Genomic DNA, 17,868 nt, shown 5'->3' with positions numbered 1-17,868 from the left:
GAGTTATATGTCCTTTTTTTTATTTTATTGAAAAGGTATTTTCTTGAAATGAAATTATTATTCCCATGCTATCTATGTCCTTTGAATCTTCCTTGATTTGATATTCAGAGAGAGGTCAGACTGGTGTATTTATAACTCATAGTAAATGCCATTTTCATGCAGCCATTTCTTTTACCTAATACTTTTCTTTCTTGCATGTTAAAAAACAGGAATAAAGCCCAGAAGTACAGGAAAGGATGTTACTTGACTTTTTGAGGCTGTGCATGATGATAATTTCAAGAACAATTAGGAAATGTATTTTACTATCTCAGTTCAGTCAAAAAATTAGGTACGGTCTACAGTCATTAAGGCAAGTTGGTTTATGTCCCCATGGGCTGTCAGACTCCTGCACGGGAATGAAGTCCTTCCCTCTGCATGTGACCACGAAGTGTGAAATCTCTGGCTGAAGGCTTACACAGAACGATTTTTCCTTCTAGCCCAAGGTTGTGAAGGTGCCTTTTCTTCTGCACGAACTGAAGACGCTGCCTGACCGTAGAGCAGGGAATAAAATATATTTACTCAGAGATTTCAAGTTTGCATGCAGTGCCACCAGACTGCTTGCAAAGTATGGAAGAATTGGTAACTGTCTGGCCCGCTAATAATTGCTTGCAGAGGGCAACAACAGACACTGAAGAAGCAGGCAAGATAGGAAACTTTAAAAAACAGCCTTCCTGACCCCAGGAAAAATTGCATGCAGCTGTGTATGCTGTTTGCCTGCCTATACCTCTGCACCAAGACACAATTCAGACCTGTGTAACCTGTCTGCACACCCAGGGAATTCCTCAGATGAAGCCAGGGTTGCATACCAGCTCTGGGCACAAAGCAGTTTTACGCTCCTTCTTAGGCTGACCAGTGTGTTACTGGCCTGGATTCAAGAGAGAATTTATGCTCCGTAATTGGCCCTCTCTCTTTTAGGAAAGACCTTATGGCCCGATCTAACATGCCATGAAATTAGTGCAGACATTTACGTGGATTTTTAGTGGGCCCTGAGTTAAGGTGTTACACATTTGTTGGACTTGAAATACATTCATAAGGATGATCATCAAGCAGGGTGCTCTCCTGAACAGCAACTGGGGATAAAATAAATCTGATCAATTTTCTTTGGTACTATTTTAAAGTAAACCAACACATTCAAAAATCTTTTAACACATCCATGATATTCAGACATGAGATTTTTTCGTTATTAGAACAGCACCGTTCATATGGCTGCAATGAAAGTTTCAGCCAGCTTTTGCTATTCTGAGTAATGCCTGTCAGAGGTTTATAACTTGGTTGTTAAAAAGAAGAATAAAGAGAGTTCACAATATAAAAATCTGGCACGCAGGCTTCAACTGAGGCATTTGTATTTTCTGAAGTTTTTTTAATTATTAATGCACTACAGTGTTACTTCCTTAAAAGGCATGACCTTAGCTTGGCCATTTTCCATTTCAATATTCTTGCGGGCTATTACCTCAAAACATTGATAAAGCCTTTTTTTTTGCCTCTTTTTTTTTTTTTTTTTTTGTTCTCATAGCAACATAGACATGTTACTAGCACTTGAAAAACAGCTACTAGGCATGCACGTTAACTTGGTCATAACTTTTTAATATGCAAATTTATATCATTGTAATAGTCCGTACTCTGAGCTGGCACAGTATTAAATACTGATTTATAAAGCATAACATGCTGCAGAATTACTGTTAAGATCTACTGGTTCAGTGTTACACATCTGTAAATCCTTTCAGCTGACCTGCACAGTTAATCAGCAATCTGTGTTTAGGGAGTTCTGGCAGCACGGGTAATTGGGAATTTGGTTTTCCTCTTCATTTTATAAAACTATTGAAGGTAGGGATTACTGAAACAAGTACATGGCACAAAGAAGAGCCCATCCTTCATCCACTTATCATTTACGATACATCTACCTCAGCAAATTTACCTTAAAAAAGTCTGCTGATTCTAATACCATGTAAATAAAGACAGTGACATACAGTGCTTTGAATTTGGAGTGCAAGCAGTCAAAATGGGACTTCAGTTCTTTAGACTCAAATATTCTTCATCTGTAATTTGATTCATTTTAGCCCCTAGCTTGCTCAGTCGCAGTCTGAGAGGCACTGAAAGATACACTGCATCAAGTGTTTCTAGATTGCAGCTTCACATTTAAAATTAATGGTTCTGGTGTCCATTGACTTGTCTCTGCCGTAACTGTCTGGCACGGGATTCCTGCAGTGGGAAGAGGGTCAGCTGGCAGCTGCGCCTGCTACAGTTGATGCTTTCACCCGGCTTTTAACATGCCTGCCCACCTGGGATCAGGTCCAAACTAACATTTCTCTTTGGCTTTGCTTTTATTATTTTAAGACAGACCTGTTCTTACAACTAAGCAAGTGTCTGAGGCCTCTTCAAAGATTTTTATGTTTGTTCTTTAAGTCAGGTCTGTGCTGAAATGCTTTGCTCCAGAGGGATGGATGTGAGCATGGGTGAAAACACTGTTGAAATTTGCGGGAAATGTGCATCAGGAGCGTGAGATTTTCTCTCTCTGCCTTAGATCCCCCTTCCAGGAAAATAGTTGTGCACCTATGCTTGGGGTCCCCAAAACTAATATTCTTGTTAAAACGTCAGTTAGTATGAATAAATTGCTATACCCACATCATTCTGAAAGTGCCTTTTACAGCTATCTTTTAGGACAGTCTCTTCCAAATCCTGTTTTTACATTTCAGAAACAGATGCAGTCTGATCCGCACAAGCTGGACTTTGGCCTGAAACCTGAATTTCTGAGCAGGCCACCAGGCCCCAGCCTTTTTGGAGCCATCCACCACCCCCATGACCTGGCCCGGCCCTCGACTCTCTTCTCCACAGCCAGTGAGTACTGAGAAATGAAATCTCCTTCTTGTGGTATGCTCATTAAAATGCTAATCCTTGCCATATTAAAAGGAAATTTCCCATATGCTTTGGCTTATGAACTCTCTGCAAGACATGCCAGGGGCTATTAGTCTATTTGATAAATATTTTAAAATTACTCCATATGCTTTTAAAAAAGCCCAACCTGCTGAAATGCCATACAGGTAGTAAATGGAGGAACGTTTCTTCGTACAGTGATGTCCAATGCATCATGGAGATGACAGGTTGGAAATATGCTGTATTTTACATGCTCTTTTTTTTCTGTACTGAAACATTCCCCCACCCCTTATACTCTAACCGGGAATTTCTGTTTAGAAAAGCAGCTGCTATTTGCATAGGATCCTGACCTGAGAGCCCCCGCCCAGCGTACAGCAATCTTTGCTCACATGAGCTGCCATTTAAGAAATGATGGTCAAGCCCAGAGCACAGTTAGTCCTTTTCTGAGCTTTTGTTAGGAATTCACCCCTTTTGCTTTGTTTTGGCAGGTGGGGGTCATCCAGCCGGCACCCCTTTCGGCCCACCACCTCACCACAGCAACTTTCTCAATCCAGCTGCTCACTTAGGTAAGTTCTCTCTGCAACTAACTAACGGTGAACACAACTCAGAAGTAACACACATTGACCATTGAGACCATTAAAGGTTGCCCGCGTGGAGACTCTTTGAGTATCCTGCCTACTTAACCTTTACAAATTGTGCATTTTAGCCATTTAATTTTAGTCATTACCCAAGTTGCAGTTCTAAATACACATAATAGTATCGCTGACAGCATGTTTTGAAATACTTCTGAAAACAGTCTGGACGTTAGAGGAGCGGAGTGACAGGGCTGGTTAGGTGTCTGCTTTTCCATTTAAGGGAGTGGGAAATATATCCTTCAAATCTTGTGATCTGGCCTCAGATTTGTCTGTTAGTGAAAATTAGTGAATACGCATTTAAAAATGGAACCACCCAAGTTACCAAATGATGCTATTTCCCTTCTAACTTACTGATGTTGTAAGAAGGTGGTCTGCTGTCTACAGGAGCATCCGAGATTGAGACTCTAAACTGGCATTTTATTTTGCATAGGGAAGGATTTGGGAGGGTCACCAAATTGATACAGCAGGCTCATGATGTAGGTTTATCATTCTGCACTTAGCTGCCTATAGAAAACACTAGGTTTGGTCTTCCTTTTCACTTTGCTGGTATTTATCAGTAGTTTCATCAAAATCATTAGACTTCTCCAAAGTAAAGCGAGAGGAGAATTTTCTTCGTACAACTTACTTAGAGTCTGTATGCATTAACTACTAAAAAAAAGTACTCCAATATTTTTCAGTCCATACTAGTTTTTCGTATAGTATTAGCCATAAATATCAAGAGAATTACAAAATGTTCAGGTCAGCATGACATATCAGCGTAATAGGACATTTTATTTATATCCTGGCTATCGTTTAGGAGACATGGCCTGAAGGGGTTTGGAGCACAGTTGCCAGAGTTAATAATAGTCTTGCTAGCCAGGGACATTTCCTGAGAAAGACCACGGAATTGAATTGGAAGGGAATAAAAGGAAATAAAAATGGAGATGTTTGCAGGTTTTAAATGAAGTAGCTACTTATGCAGAAGTACAGGCCTCAATACCATGTATATTTTAACATACTTTGAAAAGGAAGTTTTTCTAGTAAGATGATCCCATGCACGCTGTCATTGGGGAAAAAAAAAGGGTTTTTATGTCCCACCCCCTCACAATCACTGCTGTGTTGTGGGAGGATGATGTTCAACTACTGATGGGCACAGACTGAGCTTTCATGCAGACGTAATGCAGTTGGATAACACGCTAATGCTTTATCATAATTACCAACATGCCAGTGAGCTTCAGCTGTTTCCGTTGGTTTGCAGAGCCTTTCAATCGACCGGCTTCCTTCAGCGGTCTCACTGCAGTGGGTAGTAACGCCTTCGGGGGACTCGGGAACCCGACAGTTAGTGAGTAACCTCTTTGTTTATGAATTCTTGTTTGCTGTGTAATTCAGAATATTGAGTGATGGTGACCGTTTGCTGTCTTTTTTATCAGTTGCTTAGACCACGTACCACTAAGAGATGGGAATTTGAAAAGCAACCTTTTTCATGTAAATAACATAATTTCTTAGTCATCAGTAAATTATTTTCTATTAGTTACTTAGTAGTTTGGGTTCAACATAGTGCTAAATGTCACCATTACATTGTTCAGTAAAAAAAAAAAGAATATAGAACCTATGAGTCTAAGGAGTTTGTGAAATTTCTCATGGTTTTGTTGCATGTTCAAAAATAGTTAATGTGTGCAGCATCCCTAGCTGTGGATGGGAACTTTTTTTTTTTTTCCTTTCTCACCAGTAATCCAGGACATGTGCCTGGAAAAGATCACTAACCTGCATTTATTTGTCCAGGATCATCAACATTTCTCTAGATTTGGCCAGTCACAAAAGATCATCCTTTTAAAAATCACTCTCTTTCTCCATACTTCAAATCTGGCATGATTTTGGTCACATATTATTTTACTTTGGTTCAGGATCAAATGCAACAAGTTCCATTATTTATAGTCCGTATAATGGTCATTTCCTGATGTCTCCAAAATAGTTGGAATAAGGATCATTGTCACTTCTATCTTACTACTTCATTCCTCGTCAATTTTATTCACAGCATTTCCCTTTCCAATTAAAACAGCTGTCAGATGCCTGCCCATTTTTAGGAATGAGACCCTCTAATGAATCTCTGTTAATTTCCTTTCCTTTTCCAGCTCCCAATAATATGTATTCATTTTAACTCTGAGTGCTGTAAAAGTTTTTTTGGTAAGTACCTTCACTAGAGCATACCTTTTTCTTAAACCTTTTTGTTTTCCACTTCACCATTTCAGCACCCAACTCAATGTTCGGCCACAAGGATGGCCCCAGTATGCAGAGCTTTAGCAACCCTCACGAGCCCTGGAACCGACTGCACCGAACTCCTCCTTCGTTCCCGACCCCTCCGCCCTGGCTGAAGCCAGGAGAGCTGGAGCGCAGTTCATCTGCTGCAGCTCATGACAGAGATAGAGATGTAGATAAACGAGACTCATCTGTTAGTAAAGATGACAAAGAAAGGTACGAAAGAACACTTCCAAGAATTGTCTAGTTCAAAGCTTGGGGCTCTGTTCCGCTTTTAACCCTTCCCAGCCTGGCACATTGTTAAACCAGAGCTTCAGTAGAGGGACACCTGGAGAGCTGACACCATTGCTGCCTACGACGCGAGGCACTACGGAAGATGCAGGTTTCTAACTCAGGTGTTTCCTACTGCATCTGTTTCTCTTCCCACTTGCACCGTACTTCATCAGAAGGAGCTTTGCTGGTGCAGAGTTCAGGCAGTGTCAAGTGAGAACAGAATCAGACTCACACACTCGGTTACCTTGCGGGTCACATTTTCATAGGTCTTTTGAAGACTTAACGTGTAGATAGGTGCCTGACAGGATGAAAAAAAGGATTACAAAGTCCATCAGACGCATATCTGCACCTTTGAATACTTAAATAACTTTGTATATCGGACCTTGTCTGCAAAGCAAATAATGTTACCTCCCTCCTCAAAAATGGACTGACCAGAGGGACCACTGATAAAGTTGTAAAATTATAACACTATAAAATGCACCGGGTATGTCATGTTCCAATACCACAGTAAGTTTCAGTGCATGCAGTTCATTAAATCAACCTTAATTCCCCTCAAAAAAGCCATGCACACATGCACTGCTGTTACACACCTTCAAGCACAGTTTTTATTCAGTGTTTTACATGGACTTGCACGCTAACATGTCCAGGCTGGGAAGGGTTAATGAAAGTAAAACCTGGTCATATTTTTTTGTCAGGACTGTTCCCATTATACAGTTAACTCAGTAACAATTCCTCTTAACATTTAAGTACCAAATTGAAAGAATTTGCCATTCAGCAAGTGTCATGCCTTCCTTGAAAAATGTAGAGAGGATGATATCAGCTTTTTCAGTTGTGGCTTAATGGCTTTCCTGTTAAGTTTGCACATTACTTTACTACATAATGGCTATTTGTTTCTAATTTTTTAACATAAAAGAATATTTAGGAGTTGTGCTTTTCTGACTTCTCTGTCACTAACCCAAATATACGCATTAGTAGCCTTTTCTAAAAGAAGTTATGCTAACACATTAGATATTCTAAAAATACATTTAAGAGTTTTTCTATGTTATTGTAAAATGTGAAGAGCGAGTCAAACTACAGATCTTTTCACCTACATTTTCCATTTGGAATATTTTCTGTTTGGTAGCATAGCTTCATTATTTTCATGTCTGGTGTTAATGCTTCAAAATAAATTGCTGTTACAAATTGGGGATTCTGTCCTGCAAAATGCTTAAGCATGTGAGTAACTTTACTGGCTTGAATGGCAAAGCATTTTAGTTACTAATGATATGGGTAGTCTTTAGAATTATGTGATTATTTCAGTTGCTGTTTTGTTGTTTTCTTATGAAGTGTTCCTGCTGAAGAAAATCCCTTTCAGAAATACATTCCTTGCAAGCTGCTTTGGCATTGCCTGAACTCCATATCATAGCTCAGAACATATTTATTTTCAGTAATTTGAGAGCTTAAAAGTAAGCGTCATTCATACTTCATACTTCTGCACAATTATGGCTACCAGTTTAGTACAATAATGTTTTTGCCGATCTAGTGTCGCTGTGCATCCATCTGTGTGGTTTTGAAGAGTTCTACTTTGCAGCATGCTCACACTGTTGCCTGTAGGAGAAGATGCTGAGAATCCCTTCCTGGAGACGTGCTCCCTATGTAGATAATGTCTGGAGTAGTTTGTGAGCCTCTCATACCTATTCTTTTATCTTCAGTGGCACCCAGCGGGGTGAGGATGTAGCCCTGCTTTCTAGTTGAGGTCCCAATCTCTGTTACCTATTTTAAACTAATTTGCCCAAACAGGAAGAACTGGGAATCGTGCCCAGAGGTATGATTTCATCTCAAAATCATCTTGTCATCAAGGGTCTAACTTTATCAGCCCCCAAATGGGCCGTCTAGCCAAAAGCATTCATCTAGATTTCTTCTGTTTTCAGTGGAAAGGTACCTCAGAGGTACCTCTTAGCTTGGCTCTTCCCCATCTAAGATCAGTGTTAGAGTGGGGTGCAATGAATCACTGGTCACTCTTCTTGGATAAGCTGTATGGCCAGTGTACCGCAGCCCCCTCCCAGCTAGACTGAGATAAGGTAAATCCCTCAAGATAGCCTAGATAATATTAAACTACAGTCTGTGAACCTTTCCTAGGTGCAGAGCTGGCTGGGGAGTTACACTGCAATGTCCTGATATGGTGCCCACTTTCTCCTGGAACATCGTTTGCAGTTGTGGAGGTTTTTTTGTTTTAAGGACTCCCTTACTCCAGCCCAGCATTAGAAAAAAAATCAGTAAAAATAGCTGTTGTGAAAAATAGGATTTGTTCCTTCTCAGGCGTATTTTGTTTAAAAGATGTCACTGAGCAATTCTACTCTAATAGTGGCATTTAAGTGTATGTAATCCTAGAGCATTAAAAAAAAAACCACACCAAGAATCTATTGATCTTTTTATCAACATAAATGAGGCAAAGTACTTGGCATAAGATACTCAGTATCTTTCAGTGTAGAGGTTTTCAGCCTCAAAACATACCTTACTTAGTAATAAGTTCAGTTGAGAACATGATCCATGATCTTAAGTTTCTTCTTTATGGAGACAGAGGCTTAGAGCTGTTCCCATATTATTAACCTAAGGAGCCCTTGACAGATCTGAGGATAAAAAATTATTCCCTCTCTGACCACTGAACTACATGTAGTTCACTTAAGTGAGCTATATAATCAATAGCCTCTTGAGATAATACCGTCACTGTAATTGAATAGGATGAAATTGGCAAAGGAATGTTATTTTGGTTGCACATATATTTTTCTTTAGTTACAGAAAATGCCTGTTATTTTCTCTAAATTTTATGCATAATTTAAAATACATCAATTATATATAAAATTGATTAAATATCAGCAAAAGGACTCAATGAGCTCTCTTAGTGAAATAAAACAATTAAGGGTGCCCTCTGAACTAGTCCCATGAGCAAAGTAAATGAAAGACTGGGTAATTGCAGAGTCCACAAGCCAGCGGTTTCCCAGCAAAGGAAAAGAACCGAGTCTTCACATTGAGAAGCCTTTATTGGAGTGCCTTGACTTGGTCTCACTGTGTCCAAATCTGGGAGCTGTTAAATGCCTCAACTTTTGGTGGAAAGCAAGGGGAGGGAAGTTAGAGCCAGGACACAATTTCCAGCCTGTTTAGGGCATGGTCAGTCAAAGCAGAACCTGATACCAAGGAGCTAATTGGTAGTCAGTGCAGACTAGGCAGTTCTGGTATCAAATGCTCCAACTCATAAATGCTTTCTAGCAGTCACATTCTGGACTCTCTGAGGTCTCTCAGACATGGCCCATAAAATGACAGTTCCAACAATTCAGTCTAGACTCAGCAAAAGATGCATGTGGTGAGGTTATAATAATGAGTTTCCTTTTGAAAGATATTTTTGCTGCAGTTGCTGCAGTTTCACCATCCAAAAGTACCTACAGGTAGAAATCTTACGCAGTTCAGCTCAGCAAAAAAGCAGGTAGCAGAAATTGTACAGCAGAAATTGTATAGCTGAAGGAGCAAGTGTTCACTTCAAAGTCGCCCTCCGAGTTGCCCTTCAGCCAGCCAGTATTGCTCATGTTGTTCAGAGTGAGTTTCAACCTGCTGTCCTCATCCAAGAGTGTTCAGGTTCCACTTTGCTAAGCAGAGACTGCAGCACCCAAAGGAAAACATGTAAATGGGAGCTGGTTGGGACTTCAGAGGGCCTCACTGCTTATCCCTCACTTTTGCCTTTAACAACACATTGTCCGTCATCCTGCATGGAACAGAATTTCCATGCTCAGCAAACAGCACATGTCCAACACTGAATACCTGGAGCTGTCTTTATGGAAAGACTCCAACTCAGAGATCAATTGAAACTAGTGAGAGGTTACAATCATTGGAACTGAGGAATTAGATTTACCTTATGAATTTGATTCATTTTAAATAGGAAGGCTTTTCCACTTAGTGTTGCCTGTAACAACTGGTCAACACTGCTTCCAGAAAATAGTTGGTACAGGATCCATTCACATTGTCCACTGCCAGACAATTATTCTCTCATCTTTTGTGCAACATAAATATGTTTGAAAGATGGAATGAATTCACAACATTTCGAGACTTCCTGGCATTGGCAGGGAAATGCATTGGCCCTGTCCCTGCTCTGCTTGCTCAGGGAGGATGGGAAAGGATTGGTAATCTTAAGAGCAACTGACTCCAGAGAGATGATATTTTCAGAGCTAGCCTGACTGATGGGCATATAGGGTAGACTGATCTCTGCTGAGGAAGTCAGCGCATCATCTATGCGTGATGGCCGCCTCTGTTAAAACACCTGCACTGAGGTTCATTGCACACTTACAGAAGTGCCCACCTGTGCAGAGACATGGATTGTCTCCATCAGTACTGGTGTCTTGAGAGGTTTTTGTTTTCAATTTTAAGAAGTAAATTGAATTGTGAGAAGTAAATTGAAAAGCTAGAAGATTGAAGAGAATGAGATAAGAAATTAATAACGTACATAGGTCTAGAAATTTTTTAAAAAGTCAGTTGAACAAAATGTCATCTATTTTCCCAAATCCTTAATAGAAGAAGCAGGTAAAAATACTATTAACCATGTAATTTGGATTTAACTGCCTCACTTTTTTTGGATGAAATGAGTATGTTTTTATTTTTCTCTCTTCTTGGCAAACAATTAAGGCCATTGTCTTAGAAATATATGTACTAGAGCTAGATTCCCTTGGGAGCCTTTTGTGGACTTCAGTGTTTGAAATCTCAATCAGATCATTCACAAAGCAGCTTCAGGGATCTTCTTCTCCTGGGTCGAGATAATAGAATAGGCCTAGTTTAGAGATGGGATGTTCTTCTGGTGTTTTGGGTGTGCAAAAGGAACAGTGGATTTAATGGTGCATGTTACTAGCTTTCTGCAAAGCAACGGGTATGAAGTCAGACACCCTAGATGCTTTTTTATTTGCAGAGTTTCTCATGCCTTCATTTTTACGCTTCTCTTTCTTCTAGGGAGAGCATTGAGAAAAGACACTCCAGCCATCCTTCGCCAGCACCTATCCATCCAGTAAACTCCCTCGGACATAATCGCAGCTCAAATGAGCAGATCAGGAGCCATCTGAATCCCGAGGTTCGAGAAAAAGAGAAACCCAAAGAACGAGAGAGGGATCACTCCGAATCTCGGAAGGAAATTAATGTTGAAGAGCACAAGGTGAAGGACAACTATATTTCGGAGAAAGAAGGCCTGAGCCATGAAAGCCGAGTGGTGGAAGAGTCTAAGCAAATGCCCAGGGTTCCTTCACCCTATGCTAGGCCCCCTGTTGTGGAGAGCAACAGGCCTAATAGTACTTCAAACCGTGAGGCTGAGAGGAAGAATGAGCCGGCATATGATAATCCGAAGAAAAGCAATGAAGTCAAAGTGAAGGAGGAGCGAAAAGAAGACCATGATGTTCAACCTGAGGGACCTCAGACTCATAGGTCATCTGATCAGCCACCACCTATATCTACATCTAACGTCCATCCAAGTCCTTTAGTGTCTATGCCCATGACTGTAGGTGTAACTGGTATACATCACATGAACAGCATCAGTGGCCTGGATAGGACTCGCATGATGACCCCTTTTATGGGAATTAGCCCAATTCCTGGTGGAGAACGTTTCCCCTATCCTTCTTTCCACTGGGATCCAATGAGAGATCCCTTAAGAGATCCTTACAGAGAGCTAGATATTCATCGGAGAGACCCCCTGGGCAGAGACTTTTTGCTAAGAAATGACCCCCTTCATCGTCTTTCTGCGCCAAGATTATATGAAGCGGACAGGTCATTCAGGGATCGGGAACCTCACGACTACAATCACCACCACCATCACCACCACCCTCTCTCTGTTGACCCTCGACGTGAGCATGAGAGGGGCAACCACTTGGATGATAGGGAGCGGTTGCACATGCTCAGAGAGGACTATGAACATGCACGCCTGCACTCAGTTCACCCTGCCGCCTTGGATGGGCACCTGCCTCACCCAAGCCTAATCACGCCAGGACTTCCTAGCATGCACTACCCCAGAGTCAGTCCCCCGACGGGACACCAAAATGGCATCCTCAATAAAACTCCCCCCACAGCAGCTCTCAGTGCCCCTCCACCTCTTATTTCTACTCTGGGACCTCGGCCTGGGTCTCCCAGAAGGACTACTCCTCTGTCAACAGAGATGAGAGAGAGGCCTCCTTCTCACACCCTCAAGGACATTGAAGCTCGATAAGCAGAGTGAGAATAAATAAAAACCAGAGAAAGAGGGACAGAACGTTGTAAATGAACATAGTATAAAGACCTTCTTACTAGTCATTGATACAGACTGGGGATGTGACCCACTGTACAATATGTATAGACCTGAGTGCAAAGATTTTGAAATGGTTTTTTTGTATATTGTATGTTGAAATTTTCCAGATCTTTTAGCCAAGTCCATATGTTCCTCGTGTCTCCTACTCTATTTTATTTCTAGTTTAAAAATTTCAAAATTTGAACTGAAGAACAAGACATTAATCTGAATGATTTGACTAGAAACAAACCACCACCAATGTCAACCATACAAAGCTCTTTCAGACCAGAAGTGAAGACAATTGTAGATATTTATGTAAAAAGATTGCTTCATGGGTTAATGGTTCATATATGCAAAAAGGGTAAGATGAAAGCTTTACTTTGTACAAATGTAAATAGATAAAATTAAGTAACATAATACATTAATACTTCTTAAACTGTGCTATTTGCAAACTTAATATTGATCAACACAGTCTGCTTATGCTGTGTTACATATATTGTTATAGACAGCTAAACCCCTTCAACTATGCAATGAATTTTAAGGCTTTTCACAAAAGCCTTTATAACTCAAAGGAGCCTTTTCAACACACAACATAACTAAAGTCATATTTTCCCTGAACAAGCTCATCTGTAATAGAAACCTATTTCTCTTGCTTGTTTTGATGAAGAAACAGCCCATTAGAAGTGTAGTTTTCTGTCTGAACCCCTGCATCAAGATGCTGATGTTACTGTAGCTCATGTATTCCTTAGAACGCATCAGGGTTAGCGATCTGTAATCACTGATACTGTAGTCATGATAGATTGGTTTTCAGTCACGTTAATCTGGGCTAAACAGAGTAATAATCAAATGCTGGATGTTTTCCAGAACTTTCGTCACTTAACATGTCAAATTTATTTTTGGAAGAACATCTGCCTATAGCCATTCATGTCTGTTTTTATTGCCAGTGTGTCATTTTTCTCTGTACACACACTTTCTTTTTTTTTTTTTGTGAAGTGATTTTTAGCTACATTGAAACAAATCCTACAAGAAAGCTAATACTTTTCTAAATGATGGATATGTTTTCACTGTGGATCAGTAGTTTAATTAATGAACTCCAATGCAGATTTCATAATGCAATTTATTGTATTTCAGTTGGTAATAAAGTCTGTGAATAGTTAACAGGTCAGCCTTGTTGTTCCCTAATCATAGAAGACATGAAATAACATGAAGAACGTGGTCCTTTTTAAAAATATGCATCAATCTTCTGAAATCTGTCTTTTCATAACACACTTTTTTATAACGCGTTAAGTTTCTTGTCTAAATATTTGGAGAGAATATGACTTTATCAGAGAGAATTCAATATCTTGTCTACTGGACTGTAAAATATATGTATGAAATAAAATTAGTTCCATTGGTCTTCTAGTGTATTAAAGTGCTATCTGAAGTTGTTATCCTGTTTTGGCAAAAAAAAAAAAAGAAAAAAGTTAACTACAAACAGTTGTTTCTAATGATCAGAGATCTATTTTAGTAGTCAACTGAAGGTTTAGTTGTGAGCTTCAGATTTTGTGAACTCCAGATGTTGTGCAGTGTTTTTTTTTTTTTAAGAACAAAAGGAAAAATACAAAAAAACCCCAACCCTGAAGAATATGTACACTGGAACCGTAGTGGTAGTTTTCAGTATTGTAAAGAGATTGTTATATACGAACCTTTTTGCTGTTTATCCTGTATGTAATAAAGTCCTTTCTAGATCCTATGTGAAAAGAAAAGTGAAGCGGCTCTCAATCTTCAGCATGTTTCCTCATCAGCGAAGACTTGTGTAATGTAAATTGTGCCATGTTATTAAAAAATGTGAACTAAACTGCTAGGTGCTTCTTTGTGTGGAGTACCCCACCGTTGCTATGGGGAAGAGATACTTTTTCCCAAGAGTGGGTTTTTGTTCAGAAGAAATAGCTATTAAAAATGTAAAGGAAATGGCAAGCTTTTATAAGCCATCTCATTAAAATTATACTAGTCAGGAAAAAAGGAACAAAAAGGAGACCAGATCCTTGGCTTGTGCAGATTCTTTAAAATATAGTAAGACCCTACTTACATTAGCTTTTACTTAACTGACCAGTTGGTCTTTCAAGATAGTCCCACACCTAAGTACGTGGCTGTATGCAAGCCTTTTTGTGAATTTGTGCAGTTCCACACAAGCCAATGGCATTTTACCAGTTTTCATCAGCTAAGAATATGGCTCAGTTACTATGAACAATTTGTACATAAATATGTCCAATTTCTTGCAAATTGTTTAGTTCTTCATAGTACAGCTTTCATGGTGTCCTTTTTTGGAAAAAAAATTAGCTCCTCATGATACATGATTTCCAGGAGGATTTTTTTAGTTCAGGGATTTTTTTGTTGGGTTTTGGTTTTTTTTTTTTTTCCAAGCTTGTTGCAAACACTTCAAAACCTTTATCCAGGTTACTTTGGCAGAGGTAACCTGTGGCATTGAAATTTGCTTTCTTGAGCAAGACTTAGGAAATCTTTCTTTCTCCTCCCTTAATAATTGCCAATTGTTTTGGTAAGCAATTAAATGTATGCAGCCATATATACCAGTTTGGTTTTGTTTCTCTTCCGCCCTGTAGCAGTTCTGTCTGCATTCTACTCTTACTCCCATGTAAATCTGATGAAAGTGAAATTTCCCTGATTTTCAACCATGTAACTAAGAGAAAAGAATAGCCCTATGTCTTTTTTAAAATACAATTTTGTGTAAACTGTGCAGAATGTACAGTAGTAGCATAGTGTGCAAAAAGACCTTTTTTTCTTTTTTCTGCGAGGAACCTGTATCTCAGTCTTCTGGATGCACATCATTAAAAAACGTCCAAGTTTCTGATGGAAACCAGTTACAGATGGCTGTAGAAGGATGAAACTATTGGAGCAAGGTTGCACAGATACAGCGTGAGGGGCCCCATGAGAGAGGGTCTGATGAGAGCATCATCTTCCACGCTCATCTCAGAGCGGTGTAATAGGAGTCCTAACAGCTTTGTCAGTGTCTTCAGGGGGAAGAAATGTGGTATCTGGTTGTACAGACTATGATCCTTGTCCTCCCAGGTGCTGAGCGTATTCCTGCTGATGGTCCTTAATTCCCAATCAAGCCAATGAACCCTCACTCCCGGAGTCCCAGAAAGCACTGAGGCATTTCACTCCCTTTGAATTCAATACAATTTAAGTGGCTATATGCCTTTGAAGATCCGGGTGTCAGGTCTTCTTGTAAGAGTGGTGATGCTCAGAGGAATATGCCTGAAAGCTGTAGTAAGAGATAAAACAAGATTTTTAATGCTTCTAAACTTCTTCAGATGCATTCATTGCTTTTCAGAAGTTTGATATAGGGACATTAGCTGGCAGGTATAGACAGTCTTTTTAGCAGGGTTTTCCATTCAAGACATTTGTCTTAAATCTCTATTTTTGAATCACTAGTAGTTAAGAAATTAAGTTCATTTAAAGACCATGCCAAATACCACCTGTAGGAATGAAACGAGTCATGAGGGTATTATTCTGTAGGGTGTGAGAGATTTGGATCACAGAAAACCCTGAGCTACTCTGCTTACAATACCCAAGACCTTTGCTTTGTGCTTTAAAGCTCCCACCTTCCCACACTCCAACTAGTTTTCTACTTAGCAGCTTCCTGTCACCAGTTGAGATGCCAACTAAAGCAGTGTATAGGAAGTGATTCTTTGAAGGCAGTCATAACGTTTGTTCCCTGATACAACGTTCATCTTAGGCTGCACTTTGTCCCTTCTTTTTTAACCTTCTACATTGTCTTCTTTGTCTTTCTTTACTAAATATCTAGCTCAAGCCTGGTTTTCCGCTATTGATACCGTACTGATACTCTCCTGCCTTTTTGCCAGTCATGTTCTCTTTCATGGCATATGATAGCTAAATCTATTATAGGCAGCAGTAAACACTGCAGACAAATTTTTCCGAGAGCCATAGGCACTGTATATTTTTGTTCCTTTTTACCTTTGCCTGTATGAGCTCATGAAAATTTGTAGTCCTTGCTGGACTGGAAGATGGCGGGGGGGAGGATTTTACTGAAAGTATTTTTATTTGCTGTGGCTGTGCCTTGTTAAGTAAATATTTAGCATGATTCTTGATAATTTGAACTCTAACTACTGCTTCACGTATGCAGGTGACCTCTGCTGAAAGCCACCTGGGGCACTGGAACAAGGTAACAGACCGTTGGTTATATTCCATGTACAGAGGAGCTACTTGGCTTACTGCTTCTGTTTCTGGCAAGAAAGAAGAGCGAGCTGTGGTTCAAACAATGACCAAAGACTCAAATTATACAGGGTTTTGTTACTCCCACGGTGACTCGGTTAAGTCTCACCTGGATAAACCAACTTGCTTCTTTGGACTCCAACTGCCATCTTTGGAGGTATACTCATCCATAGCTTCAGAAGGCGATTTGGAGCAGGATCCCAACTTAAATGGTCTGAATTGCCTTTTGAAGGTGATTCTTCCTTTACTCCAGATTGAGACTAGCCTCTAACTTAGCTGGTTCAGAGAAGTAAATGCAAATGAGTGGTGGGATTTTACAGTCTCATCAGATCTTCCTTCCTTCTTTTGCACTGTAAAGTACCAATCCTAGCCATTCCTTGTGTGAAGCTCTTTGGGACACAGTCTGTCTCTTACTATGTGATTGTACTGTGCTTGGTGTCCTGATTGGGGCAAGTGAGCTTTTCTCACTGCTGCTATAATACAAAAAAAACTTCAGTAGTACTAGAGACCAGAGTGAAAACTGAAGGCCTCAGTGAATCAGCCATGGTAACCACTACAAAAGACTCCAGATTTTCGCTAGCCAAGAAGAAACAAAGCTGCAGGTGAGGGCAGACTCTGTTCTCCCTGTGCCCTGTCTCCATCTGGAGGGGCTTAGACTGCTTGCGGCGGTGGGCAAGGTGGAAGTTCCCAGCTGGCAACGCCTCCAAGTGATTATCGTGGAGTTGGCAGACAGTTTCCAGCATGGTCCCTTTCTGCCAGCTGTGTGTTTGGGGGGGACGGGGGGGGGAGGACACCTATCTTTTTCCACAGGTATCTTGCAACTAAAATCATTTTAGCACAAAGTCGTTTCCTGGTCATAAAGAATACCCCCTCCTCATTTGTGCACTGTTTGTCTGCATATAGAAACACATGTATTCATATATATCAAAATGCATACACAATGTCAGGTGCAATATCACAGGCATAAAGCTCTATACAGCAAAGAGCGGAGTATGAAATCATGATGGCACCCTACAATCTCATGCATCCTTTTTGCTGGTTTCTGCTGAGGCCTTTTGTGTAGATTGCAATCATTGCATTTGACGTTTCCTCTGCTGGTCTGGTAATACAGACTTCACGATTTTCTCCATTTTATAAATGGGAAAAGTGCAGCTGGGAACACAAAACTCAGTCTCACCAGTGTAATGCCAGCCACCTACCGCCTGAGTCATCCCAGGAGTCACCCAGGGGAACTAGGTTACTGCCTTAGTCACCATGAGACACAGCTCTGCATCAGGTACATTGCAGAGTCAGTGGTGGTAACAGATGAGGAATTTC

At 40.3% G+C, this 17,868-nt stretch overlaps 1 protein-coding gene across 6 annotated transcripts in view; it reads left to right on the top strand.

Annotated features, from left to right (window-relative positions):
- AUTS2 (activator of transcription and developmental regulator AUTS2) overlaps positions 1–14,155 on the top strand; it is an 803,292-nt gene extending 789,137 nt beyond the window's left edge. For all 6 annotated transcript variants that reach the window (XM_076354390.1, XM_076354394.1, XM_076354392.1 and 3 more), the window contains 5 exons: positions 2,733–2,874; positions 3,399–3,476; positions 4,783–4,866; positions 5,774–5,996; positions 11,022–14,155. In XM_076354390.1, the coding sequence (XP_076210505.1) occupies positions 2,733–2,874; positions 3,399–3,476; positions 4,783–4,866; positions 5,774–5,996; positions 11,022–12,261 (1,767 nt within the window). In that variant the 3' untranslated portion in view covers positions 12,262–14,155. The remainder of the gene's footprint in view (positions 1–2,732; positions 2,875–3,398; positions 3,477–4,782; positions 4,867–5,773; positions 5,997–11,021) is intronic.
- Positions 14,156–17,868: the final 3,713 nt, after the last annotated feature.

The sequence above is a fragment of the Aptenodytes patagonicus genome, chromosome 17 (assembly GCF_965638725.1).
Source record: "Aptenodytes patagonicus chromosome 17, bAptPat1.pri.cur, whole genome shotgun sequence".
In the NCBI taxonomy this organism is placed as follows: Eukaryota; Metazoa; Chordata; class Aves; order Sphenisciformes; family Spheniscidae; genus Aptenodytes; species Aptenodytes patagonicus.
The sequence above is the reverse complement of the archived record's forward strand: the minus strand, read 5'-3'. Positions and strand labels throughout refer to the sequence as shown.